This window comes from Struthio camelus, chromosome 8, assembly GCF_040807025.1.
Source record: "Struthio camelus isolate bStrCam1 chromosome 8, bStrCam1.hap1, whole genome shotgun sequence".
In the NCBI taxonomy this organism is placed as follows: Eukaryota; Metazoa; Chordata; class Aves; order Struthioniformes; family Struthionidae; genus Struthio; species Struthio camelus.
Window position 1 is genome coordinate 19,813,440 of NC_090949.1, and position 24,109 is coordinate 19,837,548.

A 24,109-nucleotide genomic window follows, 5' to 3' on the forward strand; every position below is an offset into this window, starting at 1 on the left:
TTCAAAATCACCTGGCAAAACAGTTCAAATGTCAAGACTGTCACCGCTTGAGAGCCCGTGGCAATACTCCTCTCCCTTTTACCACCCATCGTTGCTTGGGACAGAGGAGCCTTGTGAAAGTTGGGGGAGATCAGCTGCAGAAGAGGGATGAGTCTTCACAGGTCTGGAGGAGTAGCACACTGGATCGCAGAGCAAACCTCATCCAAAAACATGAGGCCTTGGGGGTGAATGATGAGAGCAAACACACTTGGCCTTATGCAAACCACATACCTTTACGGAGGAAAATTGTGGCTTTACTGCAGTTCAAAGCACAGCCAAACTGGTTGCATTTGCTGAGAATGGCTAACACTAACAATGCACATCAACGTGTGTTTCAAGAGCTGTTAGAACCATACCGTACACAACATTTATCCTTGGTTTTCCCCCATAATGCACTAAAGTAAATCCAGACCTTAAAGAATAACTTGCATAGTAAGAAAAGGTCATCAATTTAATCATTTACTTTAAGCAGGCAAGCAAATTTGTAAACATTCAAAAGCGGCAGCATCCAAGTTACAAACAATTTAAGGAAAAAAGAATGGAGATTATTAAGGTTTTTTATCCTCTCAAAAATTCAGGAAATAATCTTTTAAAACACTGCAAACACTGAACACTCAGTTACATCTTTTATAATCCTGTTAGTAAATCCTGCCTTCCAAGGAGTTCCTGTTTCTAAATGCATGATCTTACAATACCCCCACTTTTTAGCATTTGCTGTCTGGAAGTCAGTAACTCGAGCATGTCACCTCCGCTTAAATCCCATTAGCAAAGGGAATGCTTGTGTCTTGATTCAACACCTCTTTAACTTCTGAGGGCAGAGTATCAAAGAGGTGATCCTCCACAACAAGCCCGCTTTTCCTGAGAAGCCGACACTGCCCCAGCGTGGCTGGCAGACGGTCCAAGCAGTTTCCCTTCAGTTCCAGGTGAGTTAGCTGCAGCAGCTGACCAACTTTCTCTGGGATTGAGGTAATGCAGTTTTGTCCCAGACTCAAAGTCCTCAATTTAACACACTTAAACAACTGTTTTGGCAAAATATCGACTTTGTTTCCTGTGATGTGAAAATGTTGCAGGTTTTGAAGCAAACCTATCTCTACTGGAATCACTGCAATTGAGTTGTAGCTTACATCTAAACATCTAAGTTTCTGTAAACTGAACACTGCGGCTGGTAAGGATTCGAGTTTATTATTGGAGAGATAAAGTGACTCCAAGTTCTTTACGTGGGTTATGGAGGAAGGAATGTTGACTATTTTATTGTGCCACAGCTTTAAACAAGTCAATCTTTTCAAGTGCTGGAAACTGATGATTTCTTCAATTGTGCGTATGCTGTTTGACTTCAAATCCAGTTCCTGTAAGTTAGAGAGACTGAAGATGGCATGGGGAATTCTCTCCAGTTCACAGTTCTGTAGTTCCAACTCGGCAACATTCATCATTTTCTTAAGGCTATTCAGTACCAGAAGCTTAGTGCCATCATTATGAATGACTAGTTTTGTTAGATGTGGTGCCACATCCGTGATATTGGAGGGAATTTTGGTCAAATTGCTCTTCACATGGAGAATTTTGAGATGTCTCAACTCTCTGAGAGATTCAAGCCCTATCATTTTATTGTTTTCAGAGTTCAAGTTGCCTATCAAGTACAATTCACGGAGGTTTTTTAGCAAATACACCCATGCAGGAATTTCTCCAACATCTGTGAATTTCACATGAAGGCATCTCAAGTGGTCCCGGAGGAAGCTGAAGGCAGTCTGCTCGACCTTCGCAGGGCAGTGGCACAGATGAAGCTCCTGAAGATTTGTCATCTGGGAGATTTTTGCTGGGATTTTTGCTTCAGGAATCAGCTCCAGTTTCAACACATCCAGATCTGTCAGATCAAACACTGCATCAGGGACCCCTGACAGCATGAAGAGGTGCAGCTCTTGCTTCTCCTGCGCATTACGGGAAACATGCTGCCGCAGCTTTTCAAAAGTCCACTCATGGTTTAAACTGATTTCCCGTAGCTTGTTCTCACTTACCTCTGACAAAAAGACACCAAATCGCTTAGAATACAGCTGGTCATACTGATCTACCATATGCAAAAGAAATGCAAAATCATTTTTGACATCAGGAATATCACTGAAGCTACTCTCTTCTCTGACCTTTTCAAAGGAATATTCTTTTAAAGGTATTCGGAACAGCCAGAAGAGCGTGTAGAGACAGATAAAACCGTAGACACAAATGAGAGAAATATAGCTGATAAGCAGCTTCTTTAACATGTAAGCCATGTTATGTGTACACTCAAACTGCGTGTAGCCAATCAGGTGTTCCACTTTTGGGTTGCAGATGTGCTCAAAACTAATGGCGTTGACAAAGTTTGCAGTATAGCAGAGAATAAAGATGAACTTGACAGTCTTGATGACAGTTTGGACAACATAGAGCTTGTAAATCAAATCACTGTCCTCCACGTGGGCCCGGAACTTGCGGACTTTCTCAAACAGCGCTTTGGCTTGCTCTCCATCTTTCTTATCCAAAATAGTCATGCTGGGAACCTCAATCACTGGCTTTTCAGCTGAAAATTTCAAGCCAGTCTTCGTTATCATGGGAGTGCTAGCACTTGGGCTTCCTTCATCGCTGCTAGTGGAAACATGCTTGGGCAGAGACTGGGCACCAGTTAACCTCTGTTTGTTCTCCTCGGAGTCCTCGCATGCCGTTTCAGACAATGCTTTTGTAGTCCATGGGGACTCAAAGCACTTCCCCAATATGGATACAAAATGCTCTATCTTTGAGCAAGTCTTGGGATACTTGAACCAAAAATTGCTGCTGACTATTAAAATAATAGTATGGATGAGAGCAAGATAGGGAAAATATTTTGAATACCAAGGAAGAGCCAAATGGTAGCACATCTGGTTAATAAATACATATTGCTGAAAATCCAAATTGGTTTTACGGCCTGAAGAATCTTTCTGCTCCTTCTTCAGCTCCTGACCCGATTCAGTGGGCTGATACTGAGAAGAGGTAGCTCTGCTCAGAGGTACATCAGGTGTTACAGTAGGGGCACTTCCAAAGGAAACCGTTCTCATCGATGCGTCTTCTCCTTGACCAGTGGTTGTTTCAACAGTGGTAACATCAGCCTTCCCTGTTGTGCCGGGTTGTGCTTTTGAATTTACAGTAGACTGCAAAACTGGCAAGCAGACCACCTGGTCTTTGGTTAGCTGCATGGTTCCAGCAAAAATGGCAACCATTAACATAACAACAGCTAGATAATCCATAAATACATCCCACCATGGTTTCAGGATACGATAAGTTGGCTGAATGTCATTAAGCGATGCAACTTCTGCAAGGGTAAACATTCCTACAAGAAAACAAAAACAAAATCACTATTGTTGCTTGGAGAACAGATTATTTTACTATTTAACAGCAATCGCACTATGACATACAGACTATCAAAAGGTTTGTGCATTCATTATATTTTGTTGCATGCCCCACATTGCCCATCGTTCCACTCAGGAAGGTTATTTCAATGGTTACGTACTGAAATGATCCATTTCTTCAGCATCAAAACAGAAAGTTTCTCACTTCAGGTCAGATGATATACAGGCATATATTTGTATACCTTTACTGCTTCCCACTACAAGCACCAAGGCCTGCTCTGTGCAACTGAAATGTCTGAAAGGTAACGTGCTGTGGCTGATGGGTCTTAAGAACATGAACAGCAACAACTGATTACCCTGCACAAAGTCAGATCCTATAAAAACGACTGCTTGAGTCTTTGAAAATGTGAAACCCAGCATTAACATCGGTTTTTAAAAGATATTTTGCATTTAAACAAAACAGACAACAGTTGTTAAATGCTCTGCATGTTGCTCATGATTTGCAGGGCACGTTTTAGGTCGCTTGTTACATTATGTGAAAGGCCTCTCATTTCTTTTCATTTAACTTGGCAGCAATCAATATCTCCCCTCCTTGCTGTTCAGCATCCATGCTGACCACCAGATTGATTGGCTCCTTTCCCGCAAGCACCACTGCACGAGTGGAAGTGTCGTAGTCACTCTGTGACGATCCTGCACAAAATGCTTTTTCTTCATTTGTGTTTCCATGTTTTACAGTGCGAAAAAATGATCACCTACTTCCTGGACCAAATGTACTAAATAGAATCTTTTTAGAAAAAAAAAAAAGAAAAAAATATCCTTTCTCAGAAAAGCCCAACCCAACTAACCAAGAGAAAAAAGAAAGGTCTACCTCTACAGCAAGGGAGAAAAATATTTTTTCAGATTGTTATCACAGCCCAGCGACTACAGGAAGCTGACTAGCACAGGAGCAAGTTGTGTGGCTTTCCCTTTAATTTAAAACCATGCACTGTGAGACAGAAGTGGCAAACTGATTTGGGAATCCAAGCCTCTTTTCAGCTTTAAATAGTTTGTTTTTCTTTTTGTTCTGACAAAATCTGGAGGATTCAACTTATCAGTTATTAAAAAAAAAAAAAAGCAGCAGCTTCCTGTGCAAGCAGGAAGTGGTAAAATCATCATTTTAACTGCTGAACTCATGACCCAAATTCGCCGTTTCTAGAGGGAAAGGGGCAGCTGGCGCGCCCCACGGAGCGGGACGGGGCAGGAGGGCAGCAGCGCTGCGCGGCGCCGCAGATCAACGCAGGCAGGACAAAGACGCGGCACACCTCGTGTTTCCAAGCTGCGGCACACCCGCGCCTCACAAACCCCGCGGGACAGGCAACGGTCGCGCAGCGGGCTCGTTTCCATCTCCACACCAGATAATTAACCGGCGTTTCTACGGGCTGCCGCGCTCACCTCCTGCCGCGCAGGCGCCCAAGTACAGCGTTCGCGGGCCGGCTCCCCAGGGCCTCCGGATCTCCCTCCCGATCCTGCTACGGCGGCAAAGCGGCTCGAAGGCGGCCACGGGCTCCCGCTCACCGCCTGCCGCGGACCCGACCGAGTCACGGCGCCACGGCTGGGCCTAGGCTGCTGCCGCTGGCACGTAAATGCCAAGGCTGTGCAAAAGACTGACATGAGCCACTGGCACTCACGAGGGCTGGAGCACCTCTCCTATGAAGAAAGACTGCAAGAGCTGGGCCTGTTCAGCCTGGAGAAGAGAAGATTGAGAGGCGATCTCATCAACGTGTACAAGTATCTGAAGGGGGAGTGTCAAGAGGATGGGGCCAGCCTCTTCTCCGTGGTGCCCAGCGACAGGACAAGAGGCAACGGGCAGAAACTGAACCACAGGAAGTTCCACCTGAACCTGAGAAAAAACTTCTTCGCTGTGAGGGTGACAGAGCATTGGAACCGGTTGCCCAGAGAGGTGGTGGAGTCTCCTTCGCTGGAGATATTCAAAAGCCGTCTGGATGTGATCCTGGGCAGTATGCTCTAGGTGACCCTGCTTGAGCAGGGAGGTTGGACTAGATGATCTCCAGAGGTCCCTTCCAACCTAAACGATTCTGTGATTCTGTGAGGACAGCGGGAGGTGAAGCGGCTCCCCGCGCCGCTACCTGCCGGGACCGGGGCCCTGCCACGCGGCGGCGGCAGCGCTGCTTTCGCTGCGCGGATTTGCTTTCTTGAAAGCTGTTTCGAAGCGAGGCGTTTCGAACTACGCTGGGAGTTATTTCGTTGCAGTTTGGGGCCCAACTCGCAACAACTCCTTTCACAGAATAAAGATGGTGTTTTGCTTTTGCCATGAGGACGCTTGGATAAAGCAGTGAAACCCAGGCAGCTGCCGGCTGGGCTGCGCCAAGCAACTGAAATAATGGAAAAGAAAGAAGAGAGCACACAATGGTTCTAGTTGCAGACTTAGAAAGAATAATAAAAAAAGCTAAAAAAAAAAAAAGTCACCGCTATCGAACTTCTGCCTTGCACACACAAAAAATGACTTCAGAAAAGGTCAGGAAACCTGACAGAGCCAGTGTAATCCTCTCAGCCAGGCTGCAGGCAGCGTGATGTAACAGGAGCTTTACGCTTGGAAGTACCACGGTCAGTGCTGTGAACATGTCTTTTCTTTCAAGTTACTGATACTCACAGAAGAACCGCTGTTTTGGCGGAGATTAACAGTTATGAAACAAAAAAATCCCTACGTGGCATAAAAGTGAGGCAGACCCTTTTCTAGTTAGCAAAATCAACTCCAGGAACTGAGAACAAGTTTCCCTCCCCACACATCTGACATATTTAAAAGCTCTGAGCCTAAAAAGAAAAATCAAAACGAAAACCCAAAACCTACACCCAGTGTAAGACACATTCTGACTGACAGGCTGGAAATATATTTCACGTAGTCTCCCATTAACTCCATCATTCAGTTTATCAGTCCTTGATTTCACTTAATTATTAACCATAAAAGTTAACTTTCATTTTGGTAGTTTGGCTGTTACTTGAAATGCCTAGGAGAACTCAAAATATTAAGTTACTCAGAGGTATTCAGAAAAACAGATCTAATACAGTGTTGCACTTTTTCCCCCCCCCCCCTCTAAAGTCCAATTTAACCATTTACAACTTTTAAAATCTGCTTTTAAATCCTACTGCCTGGACTACTATTTGAATTAGATTATTTCACCACTAATTTTCGTCTCCCTTTAAGGGTGCCAGATTGGGGTTGGGGTTTCATGGCAAACTCTAATGATGATTTGGTAATAAGAGAAAAATTGTATTTAATTTCAGTTCAGGTTTAACAAGCACAGATTTTAATTCAAGCCTATTACAATAGGAGGCAGAAGGCGGCATAACTGCAGGGAACAAGTTCATTCGTTTTACCAAGTAGCCCTCACACCTCCCAGCCGTGTCGTCTCCAGTTCGGCGCCTTGGATGACTCTCTAGGATAACATGAGCCTCTCCTAGCTCCAGCCCAGTTACCCGCAGCTATCGACTGGGTGGATTCTCTCTCCTGGAAAAAAATTCTTTGGCCTGAACAAAGCAACTATTTCAAAGCGCCATTTTGTTCTTGCTACCGCCTAAGACCGTAAGAGGAAAAACAGTTAAATCCCGCAAGTATAGAAGTACTACTTCCCTTTTCATTGCTAATGTGATACGAAGGCCTAAAGCCAAAACCTTTTTTTTTTTTTCAGGTTTATAAAGTAGGTCTTAATGTTTTCTAGCAAGATCCAATAGAACACGAATATGCGCGCTTCTGCTGTAAAAGGGAGCATATTTTAAGGTATGCTTCCCTTAGATTTTAGTTCAAAGATTCCAATGTATTCCAATGAAAACAATACAAAAAATTGCAATGAGGACTGACAATAACAACATTACATTTGTTCTAAGTTACAGGCCCAAGTTAAATCAGCAAGGATAACCATTAATTTCATAAATCATACTATTTACCAATTACAATCCTTTCATTCATCTTAAAAAGCTATAACATCAGACCTCAGAACGTCATTAACCTAGTGAATTTTTCTGACGTACTTCAGACTACAAATGCTGAAATACAAAATGGACATATTGGGGTATTTCCTAAGAAACTGTTCTAGTTAAATACAGAAATTAGAGGAAAAGGAAGCAGCAGATTGGTATGTCACTCTAATGTTTATTTACATCCAACTTCTTCCTGTACTTACTGATAAAAACTTCATCTGTCTGCCCCTGTAATTCACTGGCCCTCCTGTTTTAAGAGCATATTTAAAGTTAAAGTTAAAACAAACAAATAAAAACAGAATCGCAGCACATGAATCTCTCATTTTACTTTCAGGTTCCCAGGACTCCGAACAAGCCCACTTTGTCTCAGAAAACAAAAAGATTCTTGGATTAGCCTTGTTACTGCTAACAAAATTAGCTGTTACTGAACAAAATTAGTTTTTCCCTTCCCACAGGAAATTAAGAAGAAAAAAAGTTTTCCCATAACTAAAAGGCTTTGCTTGCTTCCTTTTGATCAAGTCACCATAGGTTTAAATCTATTTCCTCTGTATATTTTCTCTTTCCACTAACAATTTTAATTCCTCGATTTTCTACTTCTGCAATATCCTATTAAGGCAGATAATTGGACCTGAATTTGATAAGAGCAGATTATGAGATTCCTCCTACACAGGACGTGGTGAATGTCAACGGCTCCACAGACAATGTGCAAAGATCAGTATGATGGCATCACCTTTTTTTTTTTTTTTCTTCCCACAGAATCAAAAGAAAGGAGCCCCAGAGCCCTTGTAAAATAATGCATACAGTCATTCAGAAAAGAGCCTAAATTAACGTAGGCATCCTGAAACATACTGATGCATTCATCACCTGCATTGGGTATTAAATTTCTGAGATTAACAGAAGCTTAAAACAAACGGGAGGAGGTTTAACCAAGGCACCAGTAGGTTGGGGGACCTAATAGTAATAGAAGGAAATTGTCCCTGCAACTGTAGCTGGGAATATAACAACTTTTCCTGGACAGGTTTGCAGCTCCTGGCGTGTCGGCTGAGGCAGTGCGCCGGGTAGCTACAGAGAAGCAGCAGTCCATTTGAAAAAAAGAAGTTAACTGCTCTCCGCTACTTTATTCCATGGGGAATTATCGGGCTTTGCTCTATCTGACAGGACTCAAGTTACCCATCGAGCTTCAGGTATAACAGGCTACAGGCTCTCTTATCTTGTAACTACACTGCAAAGCAAAACCCAAGATTCAGCTGAACGTGGATTAGTGCTGAGTGCTCCTATTCCCTTGAAAGCCCAGGAAACATTTCACAAATAAATACAGCGCACACATTTTTAAAACGTGTGTTTCCCTACTGTATGAAATCTTTTGCTCCTTCAGTGACTGAAGGTACTGCAGAATATATCTAATGTCAGAGTGCAAGAACTGCAGTGATATTTTGGGAATTGGATACTTCCTGATCAGTGCTTTTCCCTCAGGAAGATCCCACACAAGTTTCACATAAAAACACAGAAGGGAAAAAAGACTTCCTTTTATTTTTTTTCCTCCAAATTAGAATGACATGAATTTCTACTCACTGTTTCTTCCTCAAAGCCACTGCCCAAAAGATTTGGCAGCATCCATTTCTGTTGATTTTAGATCAATCTGCAAGATTTGGGTTGCTTTATTTTTCTTTGGCTACTCCTTGATTGAGCGCAGTGTTATTGTTCTGGCGTATTAGATATTTTAGGCTAAGTAAATTTCTATGGGATGGGATGTTTATTCCTATGATTTCACTTTCTCAAAATTAATTGCATGGCAACCTGCAGGTACTATTTCAGACATGTTGTTATCACAAGATGCACTGTGGGCATAACAGTGCTAACTGAGCAAGGAGAAAACTAGTGGAGAAAACTAGTACAGCAAAGCTGAAGGGAGATTTCATATAGAGAAAAAACACTCCAACTTAGGAACCAGAGTTCCAGAATAGCTTTTGAATGTATACGCGTGTGTAGAGAGAGAAAGAAGGTGATGCTGTTGTTTGGTAACATACAGGATTAAGGAGAAAGAGTATTAATTGGCACCATTCATAAACTCATTATTTGAAAATAATAATAACAATAAAAACACCAACCAACCCCCCCCCCCATGAACAACCGCCTCCCTCTCTGGTCCCAAATTGCACATCTACAATTTTGGACTTTCCTCTAAAGGGAATACATACTCTCTCCAACACAGACTGTAAATAAATTCCCCAAACTGGGGAACGTGCCCTCTTCTTTATGAACAACACTGACCAAACTGACAGTAATTCAGTAAACAACAAATGACCAAAACCTGATGTCTCAGGCTGCATACAGAAATGTTATGCTTCAGTAAATTGGAGTCAACAATAAGATTCTTGTTTTATGTAACTAAAGTCAGATCAGCATCCATCAACCAAAATTAGCTCCATTAAAACCATTTTTTTTTTTACCTTTGAAAATTCTGCCCTTCAAAGCTGGACTTTTTCAGGTTGTATAATCCTCTAACCCACTTTTGGAGCCTGCTATTTTAGTGTTTACACTGAATCTTCTTGTTTACCAGCTCTTTGAAGGTCTAGTGCTATACATCACTCCTACACGGATGGTTTTGTAATCAGGGTGACGATATTTAAAAAACAGTATTTGTGGCCATAATTCCCCTAAAAATAAACTCTCCAACCATATCTCATTCTTCCCTTGCTGTAAATCACCATCAGAGAGGTCTGTTTAAGGATCACTTTTACGATCAAAGCCCAATGCTGCATTTCTGACTAGTTCCCAAGAGTACCTGAAGACTATAACCACCAGTTAAGTCACAGCTCACCACGCACTAGTTCAGCTCTCACTGAACTCAGAAAATGAGCAACTTCCCCCTCGGACCGCTGCAGCGCTCTTGAGCAATTGTTACAAGAGGGGCTGCTTTGACCACAAGCACAAGTTTAAGATTTTATTCACGTTGATCACTAGGCTTCAAGGTGAAGTTCAGCATCTTTCCAAATACGACCCATTAGGTTTTGACCTAGGAAACAAGAGCAGAGAGGGAGAGGTCCTTGTCCATCCCTCTGCATAGGTCTCCAGCTGGTACAGAGCGTGCTGCTGTAACCGTACGTGTTACAGTTACAGTCAATTAACCTGGTGTCATTTTACAATTATAAAACAAACCACCTAGCAAGGCAACATGCAGAAAACCAGGAGATAACGATTAATGAGGCTGGACCCCATTAGGAATAAATACTGAACCTATGTTTTTTGTAACTGCAAGGAACGTCTCATGAATGCACAGAAATTCCTCATCTCAGGAGAAACGCTACAAAGCGCAACTGCCTGAACCGAAATCCTAGAGCAGAACAACAAACAGGCCTTGCAGGTGAAGGCAAAGACCATGGCTTCGCGTGGGCACACATACACACCCTCTCTCTCTCCAAACCTTAGACTGCTGGTGGAGCCACCCGTACTCAGACGATACCGATTCAGCTCCCTTTTACCCAAGACGCATCACCAGAGAGGGAAAGAGCAGTGCTAAGGCTGAGAGATCAAACGCCAAACAAAGGACTTTGTTTTATTTAACCAAACCAAAGCAAAAACAGCCAGGAGACACTTCGTATCTTATTCCACAGAATTCCTAAGACATACCCAAACCAATAACACTGAAAAGAGAGAGTTTAATTTGTACGTGCAAGGCCAACAGTTTGCCACCAAACACTCTTACTCAAGTACAGACACAACTGAAAGTTTCTCCAGTTGCTTTAACCTGTGCACACAGGGACGTACACTGTAATCGAAAGTTACAGCCAGCCACGAAACGACAATAGCTGTTCATGGACAAGCATGAAATGGTTAATCTCTTTGCCATTTCACAACCTGCTGTTTCTGTATCTTTTTGACAGGGATATTTTGGCAGCGTTTTCACCACAACTATCAGAAGTGCAGGAACACACAGCGAACATCTGGGGCTTCCCCCGACCACAACACTTGGGGAACTTATCAAGATACAAAGCAAGCAGCACCAAAACAAAAGCACACTGGGTAATTCCATTGCCTAGAGGTTGCTTTTTATCACTGAGAAACAGAGATACAATTAAAAATAATCATTAAAATGATCAGAAGAGGAAAATAAAAAAATTGTAACAAAACTACATATTTTTTTAATTTAAAAATCTGAAAAAACAGGAAAGTTCAAAGATGGTTTAGACTCTAAAATGTTGTTTAAGTTAGCTTTTACTTAAGCCCATATGGCTCTGAAGTTTGTTATATGAAGTAGCCTCAGCTCGAGCTGACATGGCACTCGGTGACTCATGTAATCCTCTGCTAAACACTTCCTTCTGGTCTACAGCCACACACGCTGCCAGCCTCTGTCTCATCTTGCTCTGGATTCACATGGAAGTGGGGCAGCTTCAAAGGCTGCACGAAAAGGAACTTGGCTTTGAGGTGCTGGTTTGGGGTTTTTAAGCCATAGCCAGTAAGTTCACAAATCTTATTACAGGAGACATTAGTACCTTTAACTACACCTCAAATGTACCTAAAGTTAAGAGTAAGGAGGGTCTACCAAAGAAAGAGAAGTATCACTGAGGTTCATTTTGCTGTAGGTTTTAATAGCCTCTCTTAAGAGCAAGTCTACATTTACTCAGTTTCTAAACTACCTTCACAACAGAATGGGAGGTTTACTGAGTCACTTCAGTTACTTTCAATGAATACTTTTCTTCTCTTTACTATTAGCGGCAGTGCCGGTGACCTCGCACCGGGACGTTTAACACATCCTTCTGGCGCTCAAGAGCGCACAAGTCCCTCACTGCAGGACGTGGTCTGGTGTTCCCGGCCTCGCAGCAGCTGCTCCGGGCAGAGCAGCAAACACAGCCACTCTCGCTGGGTTACACATTAAACTATAGTTTTAGATGCAAGGCTTGCACACACATGCAACACTATTCGAAGTATCTGCAATAACACTTCCACCACGTCCATTAGCTAAAAGCGACCTAGGAAAGGTCACACTGGAATTAAAAACAATCAAAACAACACAACCCACTACCACAGCAGTGACCCACGCACACCTGCCTCCCGCTCTCCCCAAGCTCCCCCATTTCTGCCAGGACCTCTCCTGCAGCCAGCGCAGCTCCGGGAGCCGCCATGCAGCCAAGACGCCGGCTCCGAAAGCGCGCTCCAACTCCAGCTCGCACAAACCCGCTCCTGCCTTCCCTCCTACCCACCAGGGAGCTGCCTTGATAAAAGAAGCAACTTCACAGCGTGTTAAACAGGCTGCATCCTCAGTTCGCAAATAAGCAGTCTCTCCAATTCGTTATGGGACAAAATTCAAGCTATGTTCCTGTTTAAACATCCTGCAGGCTCCTCTCTCCCCAGGGAGAGGGGGTCACTGCCTCACTCACGCCATGGGCTAGCTGTAAAGCAACGACTCGGGATAACTAGTTACAGGATAACTAGGATAACGTAAGCAGCTTCGATCCCCCAGGTGGACACTGGGGAACCTGCTCAGCAGCAGACAGCCCACCCCAACCCTACCTGCTCCTCGTCAAGCAAAGAGGTCTCCTGTGCTTTGACCGTCCTGTCAGATGGGCAACAACGATGATTTCCCACGTAAAACCCTTTGTGATCAGCAAATGAAGGATGACTTATTAATGTTAGCACACTCCTGCCAAGCTTCCAACAGCTGAACCTCTGCTGGGTTCATGCCAGGAAAAATGCCTGCAGCTGAAGCATTTATCCTCAAAGGGATTTACTCAAGCTCACTATATTTCTCTTTCCTCTTCTAAACTTAAGTAAATAGCTTACCTCTTAAAGTATGCAGCTTAAGTCCACCTAGTCCCATAATTGTTTGGTTCAGGGTGTGTACTTCAATCTCAGTACTTGCACAGAAAAAGGAATTACATTACCACAGATTTTCAAGTTATGCGATTACGCTGATGGGTTCAAATCACCTCCCTCCTTTTTATGCTGTATTTTCTCAAAATCCATTTCAAAATGTTGCATTCAAAAACTGTTCGGAAAGACTTCCTGTCTTTCCTAAGACCACAGCCTTCCACCTCTAACAAGCAAGCTTCCAACTCTGCAGAAAGGTTTGGGTAAGGTTCAATTGTGTTGCTTGCTGCCATTCACCAGCACCAACTTTTCCACGCAGCCCCCAATTTCACTATTTGCTATTTCTAAATTTACATTATGATTTGACCCCAATACTCCAGCTGGAATTGTAACCTCTGTGCTAAGCGCTCTGCAGCGGAGAGCGGGCAGACAACCCTTGCCTCACATGGCTTCCTGCCTAAAACCAATTATTTGTTAGGCAATGGCAAGCATGTTCATGGCTGTAAAATTCAGAGCAAGAAAAGAAAAACCATCAGGCCTTCAGAAAAAGTAGAGTAACAGCATAATTAACAGTATAATCAAACTTAACCTTTTCATGCACTGTTATCTTTGAAAAGACTTAATAGTATGTCCAGATAAATCCCTTTGTATTTACAACATTCCTACATATTTAGCCCTACTTCTTCCCACTGGTTTGAGGTTGACGCTATCTCAGAAGTAAGGCACTAAACAAACAGCTCTTGAAACCTACCTTTTCCAGTCAAATCTGTTTCAACAAAGGCAAGGAAGTTTTCTGAGCATGTACTTCAGTTCAGCTCAAAGAAACAAAACAAAAATGTAGAAAGGAGAAATTGTATTTAATCTCATCTATAGACAGATCTCATTCAGCACTAAATCCAGTTTTATGCTCTGTTCAGCAGCAAGTGAAAGCATCAAGCAGGTGTCTCCTGAAAAAGATGCTCCCAGTGGAGCTGCTAATTCTTTCCTGACCTTATCGCCTTGCCGCGATTGCTAAAGCCTTAACCATGCACCCGCAATAACCTTTGAGGCAGCCACCTCCACAGACATCCAGTAATGCTCCATGTTGCTGACTTTACGACCCGTAAGCAATCTGCTTAAACCACAGAGGCAGCTCCTTTTCTTTCCTGCAGGCAGCGCTTCCCCTTACCCCACCTGCTTGCCGTGTGAACTTGTTTCTGGCAAGTTACTCATCATTTAAAGCAGCTCCCCAGCTGCTCCTGAAATAACAGGAGAGGTGCCATCTCACTGGAGGGAAACAAATCAGTCGGGTGTTTGTGGTTGCCACTGTTTCAATACAGAACCAAACAACATAATTTTCATATACTAAAGCAAGGCCAAGTCAGATTCACAAAAAGGTTCTGGGCAAGCTCAGATAAGGAGCAAGGCAAGATCAGAATATAGCTTTAGCATCATGTTGACCTGGGAGATGAAGGGTCATTTCCTTCCAAATTACCTTCTAGCCTTCCACCCACATGCCAAGAGTTACATCCCCACACCACCCAAAAAAAAAAAAAAAAGTAGGTTAGATGGAAAGTCGGAGCTTGGTGTGAGCACCTCACCACTGACTGCAGAGCCCTAGCTCTGATCATGCCATCGGCTGCAGATAATGCAAGGACCGCAGAAAGAGGCGCAATCTAGCCCCTTGCTGTCCTGGGCAGAACAGGGCGAAGACTCAGGATCTCACCTAAGGTGAACTGTTCTTTGACGTCACTTCCAGCAGTATTTCTATAAGCGTGTCCTGTGGGACAGGGCTTCACCTACTCACATATGCAAAACAGGGACGGGGAACAAGCGATGCTCCTTTCACCTTGTGACAGCTCCAGAAAACAGAAGTGCCATGGTGTGGGAAGAAGAGGACAGCTACAGTACTCCTCTCCTACAAGCATGAAGAGACCCACCTGCACTCCCAGCGAGCAGCCGGCACAGCCACAGGCCGGGCCCCAGCACCCCTCGGCCACAGGAACAAGCCAGAGGCAACGTGCAACTCTCCAGGGACACTCGGGGTTACTTGAACGCCCGGTTCTCATTTCAAACTCTTGACCCAATACAAAACAAACACACCAAATGGCCAGAAAGTGCCCATCCAGTGACCCCATATCATGTCATAGCTTAATGCGAGTAACCTTTGATACACCAGATCTAGTCATAAGTTTGACTGGCACTATTTTAACAAGGATCTAGTCAAGAGCGTGCATTAACAGAACTAGCCAAATGTTTTATTTATGTTTCTGCTATCTCATCTGCACACTTGGATTACTGCCTCTGAATGTGGGTGTACAGCAATAACATACATATGACTGCATTCCCATAAACCATCCGTAAGAGTTTAGGACTTGTCACGGCCAGACCAAAACATGAACAAAACCATCCATTTCATTTACTACAAAATTTTGCAACAGCCTGTCCTTGACCAAGAATTTTGCATGCCAAATTATGCCTCAAGTACATGTTTTTTCATTAAAAAAAGTTATCAAAACCCAGAAAACTACCGTCATTTTTGTTTCTTTTTATGCTAAACAGCACTTCTAATCTTTGTTTCATGTTCCTCAAAGGATAACAATGTAAATCCCATCTCTTAGTCATTTAGATATAAAACCATCAAAAATCTTTCGGTTACCAAAACCGAATTAGATTATTCTTTTAAGCCTTCATTGGTTTCTATTCCCCCAAAACAGACTTGGTTTAAGAAGTCAGAGGAGCTGTTCTCTACAGCTGTCCCCAAGCCTGGGACATCCATACACAGCAAAGAATGACTTCCCAGAATGGACCCGAAACAGCGACTTGGAAGAAGGTAGGTGATGTCTCACTGCTGTGAGCTGAAAGTTCTGCACATGGACACAGCCATGTCCACGTTCACAGTCAGTCAGTTCTGGATCCCAAGGCCATTGTGGGAATATCGAAGTTGGATCCTACTTCGCCACATGCAGGCAGACATGATTTGGCCATTTTTTTTGGTTCAAAGCCAAGAAAAAGGAAGAGCCAATGCAGCAGCTGCTGGCGGTGAGAGCCATCGTTCTTCAGGCTTGACAGGAGGCTGCAGCCTTGCCCCAGAACAGGGCTGATGGCTCACTGCGCTGGCTGTTCTGACACAGAGCAGCCAAGCTGCTCTGGGGTTAAACATTTCTTACGTGACAGACCACGATGGCAACCCACTCCTGACTCATCAGGATCATCCCCTCTGCCTCATCATGTTATGCCTCAGATGGCCCTTCCTTTTCACAATACTTACGTTGCAAGCTCTGCACTTTCTCTGTCCAGCACTGAGCTCTTGCCTCGTGATCGTGGTTCCTCGGTACTCAATTTTCAAAAGTGACTTCCAGACAAACAGCTTGATTCTGCTAGCACTTAATACTTGCACTACCTAAAGGGTTCAATTTCCTATATCAAGGCCTCATTGCATTATGCATTGTGTAATCCATGTATCCTGTCTCAAAAAGATTACAAGCAAAAATTCAGTTAAATTGCATCAGATTTCATCTTGTATAACATGGCACAGTGTTTGAGGATGGCAACAGTATCAAGCTTGACCAGCTGTAGTCGGAAGAATCTATGAGTCTATGACATGGGCTAGAGACAAGAATAAAATCCCTCTTATTTTCCTCATCAGCAACATTTTGATCACAAGAAAAGCACATCCTAAATCAGTTTGCAAGTATTAGCAGTACATTGGAACGGCCTCAGATATTGCTTAGTACGCAACTCTGTTCTGAAAAGCAATTTAGTAAAGATATCATAGCAGAATATAAATTAGCAGTAAATTTTGCTATATTTCTCTCCAGCTATTGGAACTCTTCCTCGTTCTGTGAGCTCCCAGTGCCTCAAACACAAGCCTGCAACAAGGCAGCTATCGCTTGCACCAACCAAGCCAGCGCCCCACACGAGATGCTGCCCATATTCCTTAGCAGCACGCGGGGCTCAGAGGCTACAGCCACGCTTCCCAAGCGGGGAGAGGGGCTGAGGTTCCCACATGGAGTTCAGCTCACCCAGGGACGATGCTGCTTCGCCCTGTGCAAGCCATAGGCTTCCAATCCCTCCCCTGCCTCAGCGCAGACTTACTTGCTGGAGCTGGCTGCATTCACTGATACTTGCTTTGTTAAGCAAAGAGAAATGAACTGTAATAAAGTTTTGCTTCCCTCCCTAATGGGAAAGTACACAACTGGCTGTATATGTGCAAGAAACAGATGTAATCAGTAATCATGAAGTGGCTTTAAAACAAAAACAAAATCCTCATCAAAAATCAAAACACTCCTGGAGGTAAAGGCCAACAGGCTTAGACTACAGGATCTCAGTCATATAAATAAGAACAACAATGCAACTGTGACTCACTTATTAAGAAATCTTTACTACCTCCAGTTAACAACAACATAAAATTGTGTGATGATGGCACACTTGAAAGCATCTAGTTACATAAAATGACTTCTTATGAGCAGTTGTGAAGGGTTGCCATTCAAACAGAGATCAGAATAAAGATCCTTATATCCTCTCAGCATAACGCAGAATCAAAATTAAAGTTTATTAGTGTTATGGAAGCACATCAGCAAAAGCATAAACAGATTAATATGAAACATTCAGATTGCAAGGTTAGACTTGCGTTTATTTATTTTAATTAGGAGTTCTATAGCTCTATAGTCCAAGGCAAAGCTGAGCAAGTGACCGACCAATGGAAACGCAGAATCACCCCTTACAAGCGGGTTATGTCGCTGCAACTAACTGCTGTATTTTTTCTCAGCCTTCCTCTGAGATAGTTGGCACTGTCAAAGCCACAACAGACCACAGGTTTGATCCAGCAACGCCTGAACAAGGTCCCCTGCCAACCGCAACACACACTCACCAATCACCACAAGACAAACTCCTTTTTCTTAGTAATTTAAGTGACTGAGAAGCAAAGGACATAGAATTATGAATTACCACAACCATATGCCAAAAACCAATATGGTCAAAATATGGTACCAAAGTACAGTTCTTTCTCTATAAACCAAAGCCAAGGGACTTCTAGTGTTTTCTTTCTTTTAATGCATAAAGCCAGAACGTCAGCAGCACGTTCCTTGGTAGAAGCCCAAAGACCACTTAAAAGTCTCAATTTTCAAGATGTCTTAGACTACATAACTTATTTCATTACTTCTCCCCTCAAATGAAGTATAAAAGTGGCTTCAGTTTCCTCTATGATCTCCTTTGATTCTTGGAGCTCCTGTGGGCAGACAAGAACACCAAGAGCTATGAATTCAGCTTGTATTTGGCATTAGCCGAACTTTTCTAATTTTTGATTTACAATTACATTATAAAATTGTGTCTGTTAGGTCAAGCCATCTTTCCACAGTTAACAAATGATGCAATTTATGCAGTCATCACAGTCCAGATCAGACCAGTAAGCGTGCAAGACATCACGCAACCAGCACAATAGCACATACTGAAAAACTATTGAAAACTCATCTAGCAAATGAAATCCATCTCATAAAAAAATCCCACAGGAGTCTTTTGCCGCAGTATATCCTCCGTTTTTCAGACTGAGCATTCCAATATATTTAGCTTTTTCTAGGGGAAAAAAAAAAAGAAAAAAAGAAAAGAAATCTTGCGTTAGTGACTGCCTGCAGGGAAAAATGCTGCATTCATACAAGTGCCACAAAATATCACACTTACACTGCACTTTTTGATCCAGCTCTTCAGAGAGAGCAGAGTTCTTCAATGCTTCATTGCATCTACGGCTCTAACACAGTCTTTTCCTCTGTTCAAAGTTCCAGCATCCCTACTTGATGCTCTGCCAGATCAGTGCTATGTTAAAGTAGACAGGCAGCTCAGAGCAGTAGGACAAAGCTGCGTTACTTGCATCCCTGTACGTACCTTCAAATGAAGTTCACTCATGTTGCTACTGACCTATCTTTGGACCGGGAATGGCAGACAACAAAGTAATCACTCCCATTGCAGAGGATGGAGAAGCTACTGATCTTACTTTTTGCATTTGCTGAAGTCTTAAAACTTCTATTGCATTATCATTCTTCTGATGCTCTTGTTTTAAGACTTTGCAATTCAGTAGACTCCTTTTCATCAAGACTCTTGGGCAAAGCAAAGAGGTGGATCACAAGAGCCATCCAGGAGCTGAGAGGGTTCCCCTGAGCACGTACAGGCGTCTCCGTGTGGACACAAATGCCAAAACACACAAAAGCTCTCTGCTCTCCAGGCAGCAACGCAGGCACGCACCGAGGCAGAGGCCGCCAGCGAGGCTGAGCTGCCACCGCCCAGCGCTCGAAGGCCACACAAGGGAAGAAGCAGCGAAACAACCGTTACAGTCACAATGCCTGCACACATTCAGTCTCCTCCCTGCCAGGGACTTCTGTCCTCTAGGATCTACCAGATCCCACTGTCACACACACATGAAAGGGGCATGCGTATCCTTGAGAAAAAAACAGAGAAATGAAGGTGAAACATTCTGAACTCTCAATTTAAGGATAGCAGGAAGCTGTCTACAAAATACACGTCTGGAGTTAGTTAATAAGGGGAATGTGAGACTTCTGCTTGTCAGAAAAACAAAGCCAGACCTTCTTCCTCCCACGTCTTAAATTTCCTTGGTCCTCTCCCATTCCCCTCTCCACATCTAAAGACATCAATCCTCAAATAAAGACTGAAACTTTTTCTCTGCAAATCAGTTACTTTGTGCGCTGTCACACTACTGGTTTTAAACAGGATCATCGAGAAGCAGAACACCTATAGCCAGTTTGCTGCCTGACGCATATACGCTGCTTGGATATCAGCATCTATGGCCTGTAATCAGAGGCACAATGACACATTTTAGCATGCAGGGTGCGTTCTCCCTTTATCACCACCTCCCCTCCTTACACACACCCTCAACATTACTTCAGCCAGGACTACGTTCCTTCTCATATTAAATTTAGAAACAGACCTCTGAATCACCAGTTCCTGTTGTTGAAAGTAGCTAGAACCAGATGTTACTGTGAAAGAAGTTCCCTGCGAAACAATTATAGAATAACCTGCCCATCAGGTTATATCCCCATTGGTACAAAATGCTTTTAAAATCTAGAACAAGAGATTGACTTCAAATATTAAACTAAGTAATCTCATCCCCTGAGGTTCCTAATCCTTCCTAGAAAGCTACTAATCCTTATCCATAAGGGTGTCATGTGGCAGTGAGTTCCAGAGGTTAATTGTTCACTATAAAAATCCTGCTGCTTATAAACTCATTGCCCTCCAGCCTCCCCTTGCACTTGCTCCATTCCATTCTAGTTGCCCCGTTGCATCTTCAGATATGTCTTCAGCAAGAGGAACAGAAAGATCTGACCCAGCTATTTTGCAAGAGAATTGCAGTGCAGATACTAAAACAGGTTATACGCAAGAAAGATCCCGTCCAGACACAGGAGGACGGAGTTCAGACAGTGCTGCACGCCATCTCATCAGCCCTGCTGAGAGGAATTACTTCCCAGCCTAAGTATAACTGGGCAGAAATGCAGCCATAACGTTTTGAGGGTGGAGGTGAAGAATCCATGAGGAGCCACACCACATGGTTAGGAAACTCTCTTGGTAACCACTTGGGGACTTCCAATTTGTTTATAGCTCTCAAAATACGTTAACAGAATGACTTGGTATTCCAGACCAGGAGGCACTATCCACATACATGCCCAACATAAACACACACACACACACATATATATATATGTAAAAAACATATATATATGAATATACACACAATCTATACTTTCCATCAGAGAGGGCAAGTGAGTGGGGCTCACTTATTCAGCACACTGCATATGAGGAACATTTTGCTTTGCAAGTCTGGACAGTTCATCTATGAACTACTAATGCCATAGGGGCACCACAAGCCACTACACTCAGTTATACCTGTATTTAGCCCAGTAAATCACATGCAACTGTAAGCTAAATCTTTCTTTGCTTAACGTAACACTTCCAGAAAAGTTTTCAGCCTCAGGAACATTTTGGGTGGAATCAACCACTTTCCTTTTATTTCCATTTATGTGATCCAGTGCTTACTCTCTAACCATTACAAATGCATGCCTTATTTCTAATTTAACTTTGCCTGACTACAGCTTCCAGACATTACTTTGGGTTATGTCCATCTCCGCTTGTCTTTCAGCGCCAGCCTCCTCCCCCTCAGGAGGTGCTTCTCCTCAGCTACCAGGTCACACCCCATTGACCCAATCCAGAATGAGCTTCTCAGGCTCTCTCAGTAGACCCTGAACACCACCCAGCCTTCATGTATTTCCTCTGACTCTTTCCTGACTCGATCCCGCTTTCAGCAGGCTCCTCCTGATCCCAGACCCACGCACTGTTGCAGCACTGCTCTGACCTTATGGTGCTCGTCTCTCCTCCTGCCAAAACATCCAAACTAAAGGTCCTTGCTGTCCTGCTGCACATCAGTCATGTCTAGTTGTTTATTCACTGCACCCCTAAGTAGTCTATTCCTCAAGCTCTTACTCTGTCACTGTGTTGACAGATGACACCTGCAGGCCCTATGATCTTGCTTCTGACTCTTAAAATGCGTTTTTGACCAATACAGCTCACCAGGACACCCAGATTACTCTGTATAACTACTACCTTGTCCTCACTTAAAACCCTACCTAGCACAGTGTGGCCTGCCAATTTTATCAGTAGAGATTCTGCATTTGTTTCCAGGTACTTGACAAAAAGGTCCAATGGAATCTGGCCTCGCTTCTATCCTTAAAACAGATTTCTAGCAGCATTCCCATTTGATAATGATTCACCACCAATGACTAACTTTTAAACATCAGTTAGTCAGTTCTTAATGGAACACCACATAGCACCAACGTGTCAGGACAGGGGGAGAAGTACACCAAAGCCCTGGCTAGCTACCCCGATGCTGCCGAGCAAGGGAACTAGCGGTAGCAGATGGAAGAAGCAAGGGAGTAGCAGAGGACTGCAAGAATTGGGCTGTCTCCCTGCAGTCTTTCAGAGACACAGCGCTGTTACATCCATGCAGGTGTCCCTCACATAAAACTTACAGTTTCTAGAGCATCACCATGTTTGCTAAGACGTTCCCATGAAATGATACAGAGTGGCATTAGTCAGTCTAATTTTTTAATCAATTTAATATTGCATTAACTTTTCCAATATTCTGATGAGGATTAACGTCAGGCTAGCTGGAACATGCTCAAATGAGTCACCCACCTTTCCTTCCTCTATTGTTAACACCATGCTTTTTTAAGTCTCCCTATGCCAGGGGTTATTAAAAACTGTTGTCTGCAGGCCTGCAGTTTTTTCAGAAAACTCTTTAAAACAATTGAGCTATAGTGCTGCCGATTTACATATGCCTATCCCTAGAAGTTATAAAATCTTCATTCATTACTAACAGTTAAAAAAATACATCATCCTCTGTTGGTGTGACTCTATCACTCTGCACCTTCCCAAATGCAGTATTAACAAATACTTCTATTTTTCTTGAATCAACTATTTTATCATCCTCATCCCGTAACTTGAGTTATTTGATTCCTAACACATTTAAGCTATATAAAATATAGGGAGTTAATTCTCTTTAACTTACTTCTTAACTTTTAAATGTGTTAATTCTCACGTATCCATTTCTCCCTTCATTTTTATATTGTGCTGGGAATTTTTGCTCTGAGATGCATCCTGAAGCCAAAGAGAGCTGTCAGCCTAGTTGTTGTCTTTAAAAAAAATAAATAAATAAAATAAAAAACCACACCACACATCTTTATGGCTATTCAGTTTCTTCTTACAGAGATCCCTGTTTTTATTCCTATTTTTCTTCTTTCAATAACATTCACTAAGTTCTCCTCAGTGATGAGGAACGTGCTCTTTTGAAGCATATATTTCTTTGGGGTTGTTCTCTATTTCCCTATCCTGTAAGGGACAGCGTCACGCTCGGCTGTCCCATGGCAACCACCAGCTTCCAGTTGTGTGATAACAAGGTCCACAACAGCTATCTCCACTGCAGAGCGGAAACCAGGGCTGATCTGCAAAGGGCTGAACTTCCGAGGCACCAAACACCTTTCCATGACACCAACAGATGCCTGGCACCTCAGGAGACACAAAACAAAACGGAGTGCACAAAGGGAGGCTAAGTGTAAGTTTGCTGATTAGCCATTTCAGACATCCACAAAAAGCTTGTGAATAATCCCTATTCGTTTCTCCCGGCCCTTGAGCGCAGCAGTGAGTGAGGCACTCGCCGGCGTGCCCACACCAGACAACGGACGTGTCCAGGCTCCTCGTCGCAGCCTGACTCTCCACCAGGTTAATAACTTTTGCGTATTATCAGCCATCTGCTCCTTGTTTGACAAACGAGGCAAAATGAACTGACCTCAGTCCCGTTCCCAGTGTGGCTCTATTACAAAACTACAGCGCTACACAGCAGCCTGAGCGGAGACGAAAGGCAATGCAGAGCACGTGCGCTCTGAGGGAGATACGGGAGGCCTTATGAGGCCTTATCTGACCAGGCTGGGAGCATCCGTGCTGTACCTGGATTTGCATGTGCAGTGGATTAAAACTCAGTACAGAAGTAACCTTTAGCCTCTAGGGCCAAGTCTTTCAAAGGGCAATAAAACTTAAAGAATTCAGCAAGAAAACCACATCATTTGGTTACATAATTGCTATAAAAGCAGGAAAAGCACTCAGATCCTACCAGTATCGAGCATAATTTGATTTAAACAAATACGCTAACTATTCATGCACAGTGACCTGTTAAGTGTCCTAGAAGCACGGCAGGAAGAGATGACAGATGCAACTCTGCAGTTCAGCGTGCACGATGGACCCTTCCACGCTATCACGAGTCCCCTGTGGCTCCTGAAGCACATACTTGCATGCACTTAGTCACAGAGGAAGTAGGGTGTGTTTAGCAAGAGAGTCCAAATTCAGTAACTGAAATGGAGATGACCTGAGTGCTTGCTGCACATCAGAAACCGCAATTTCTTTCTTTTTTT

At 43.3% G+C, this 24,109-nt stretch overlaps 1 protein-coding gene across 12 annotated transcripts in view; it reads right to left on the reverse strand.

Annotated features, from left to right (window-relative positions):
- Positions 1 to 485: 485 nt before the first annotated feature.
- Positions 486 to 24,109, reverse strand: part of LRRC8D (leucine rich repeat containing 8 VRAC subunit D) — a 56,150-nt gene continuing 32,526 nt past the window's right edge. For 11 of the 12 annotated variants that reach the window (XM_068952554.1, XM_068952563.1, XM_068952557.1 and 8 more), the window contains one exon: positions 486 to 3,364. In XM_068952554.1, coding sequence (XP_068808655.1) covers positions 792 to 3,362 — 2,571 coding nt within the window. In that variant the 5' untranslated portion in view covers positions 3,363 to 3,364 and the 3' untranslated portion in view covers positions 486 to 791. Of the gene's footprint in view, positions 3,365 to 12,559; positions 12,677 to 24,109 lie in introns of those variants that run through there. The other variant, XM_009682551.2, reaches the window with a different exon arrangement.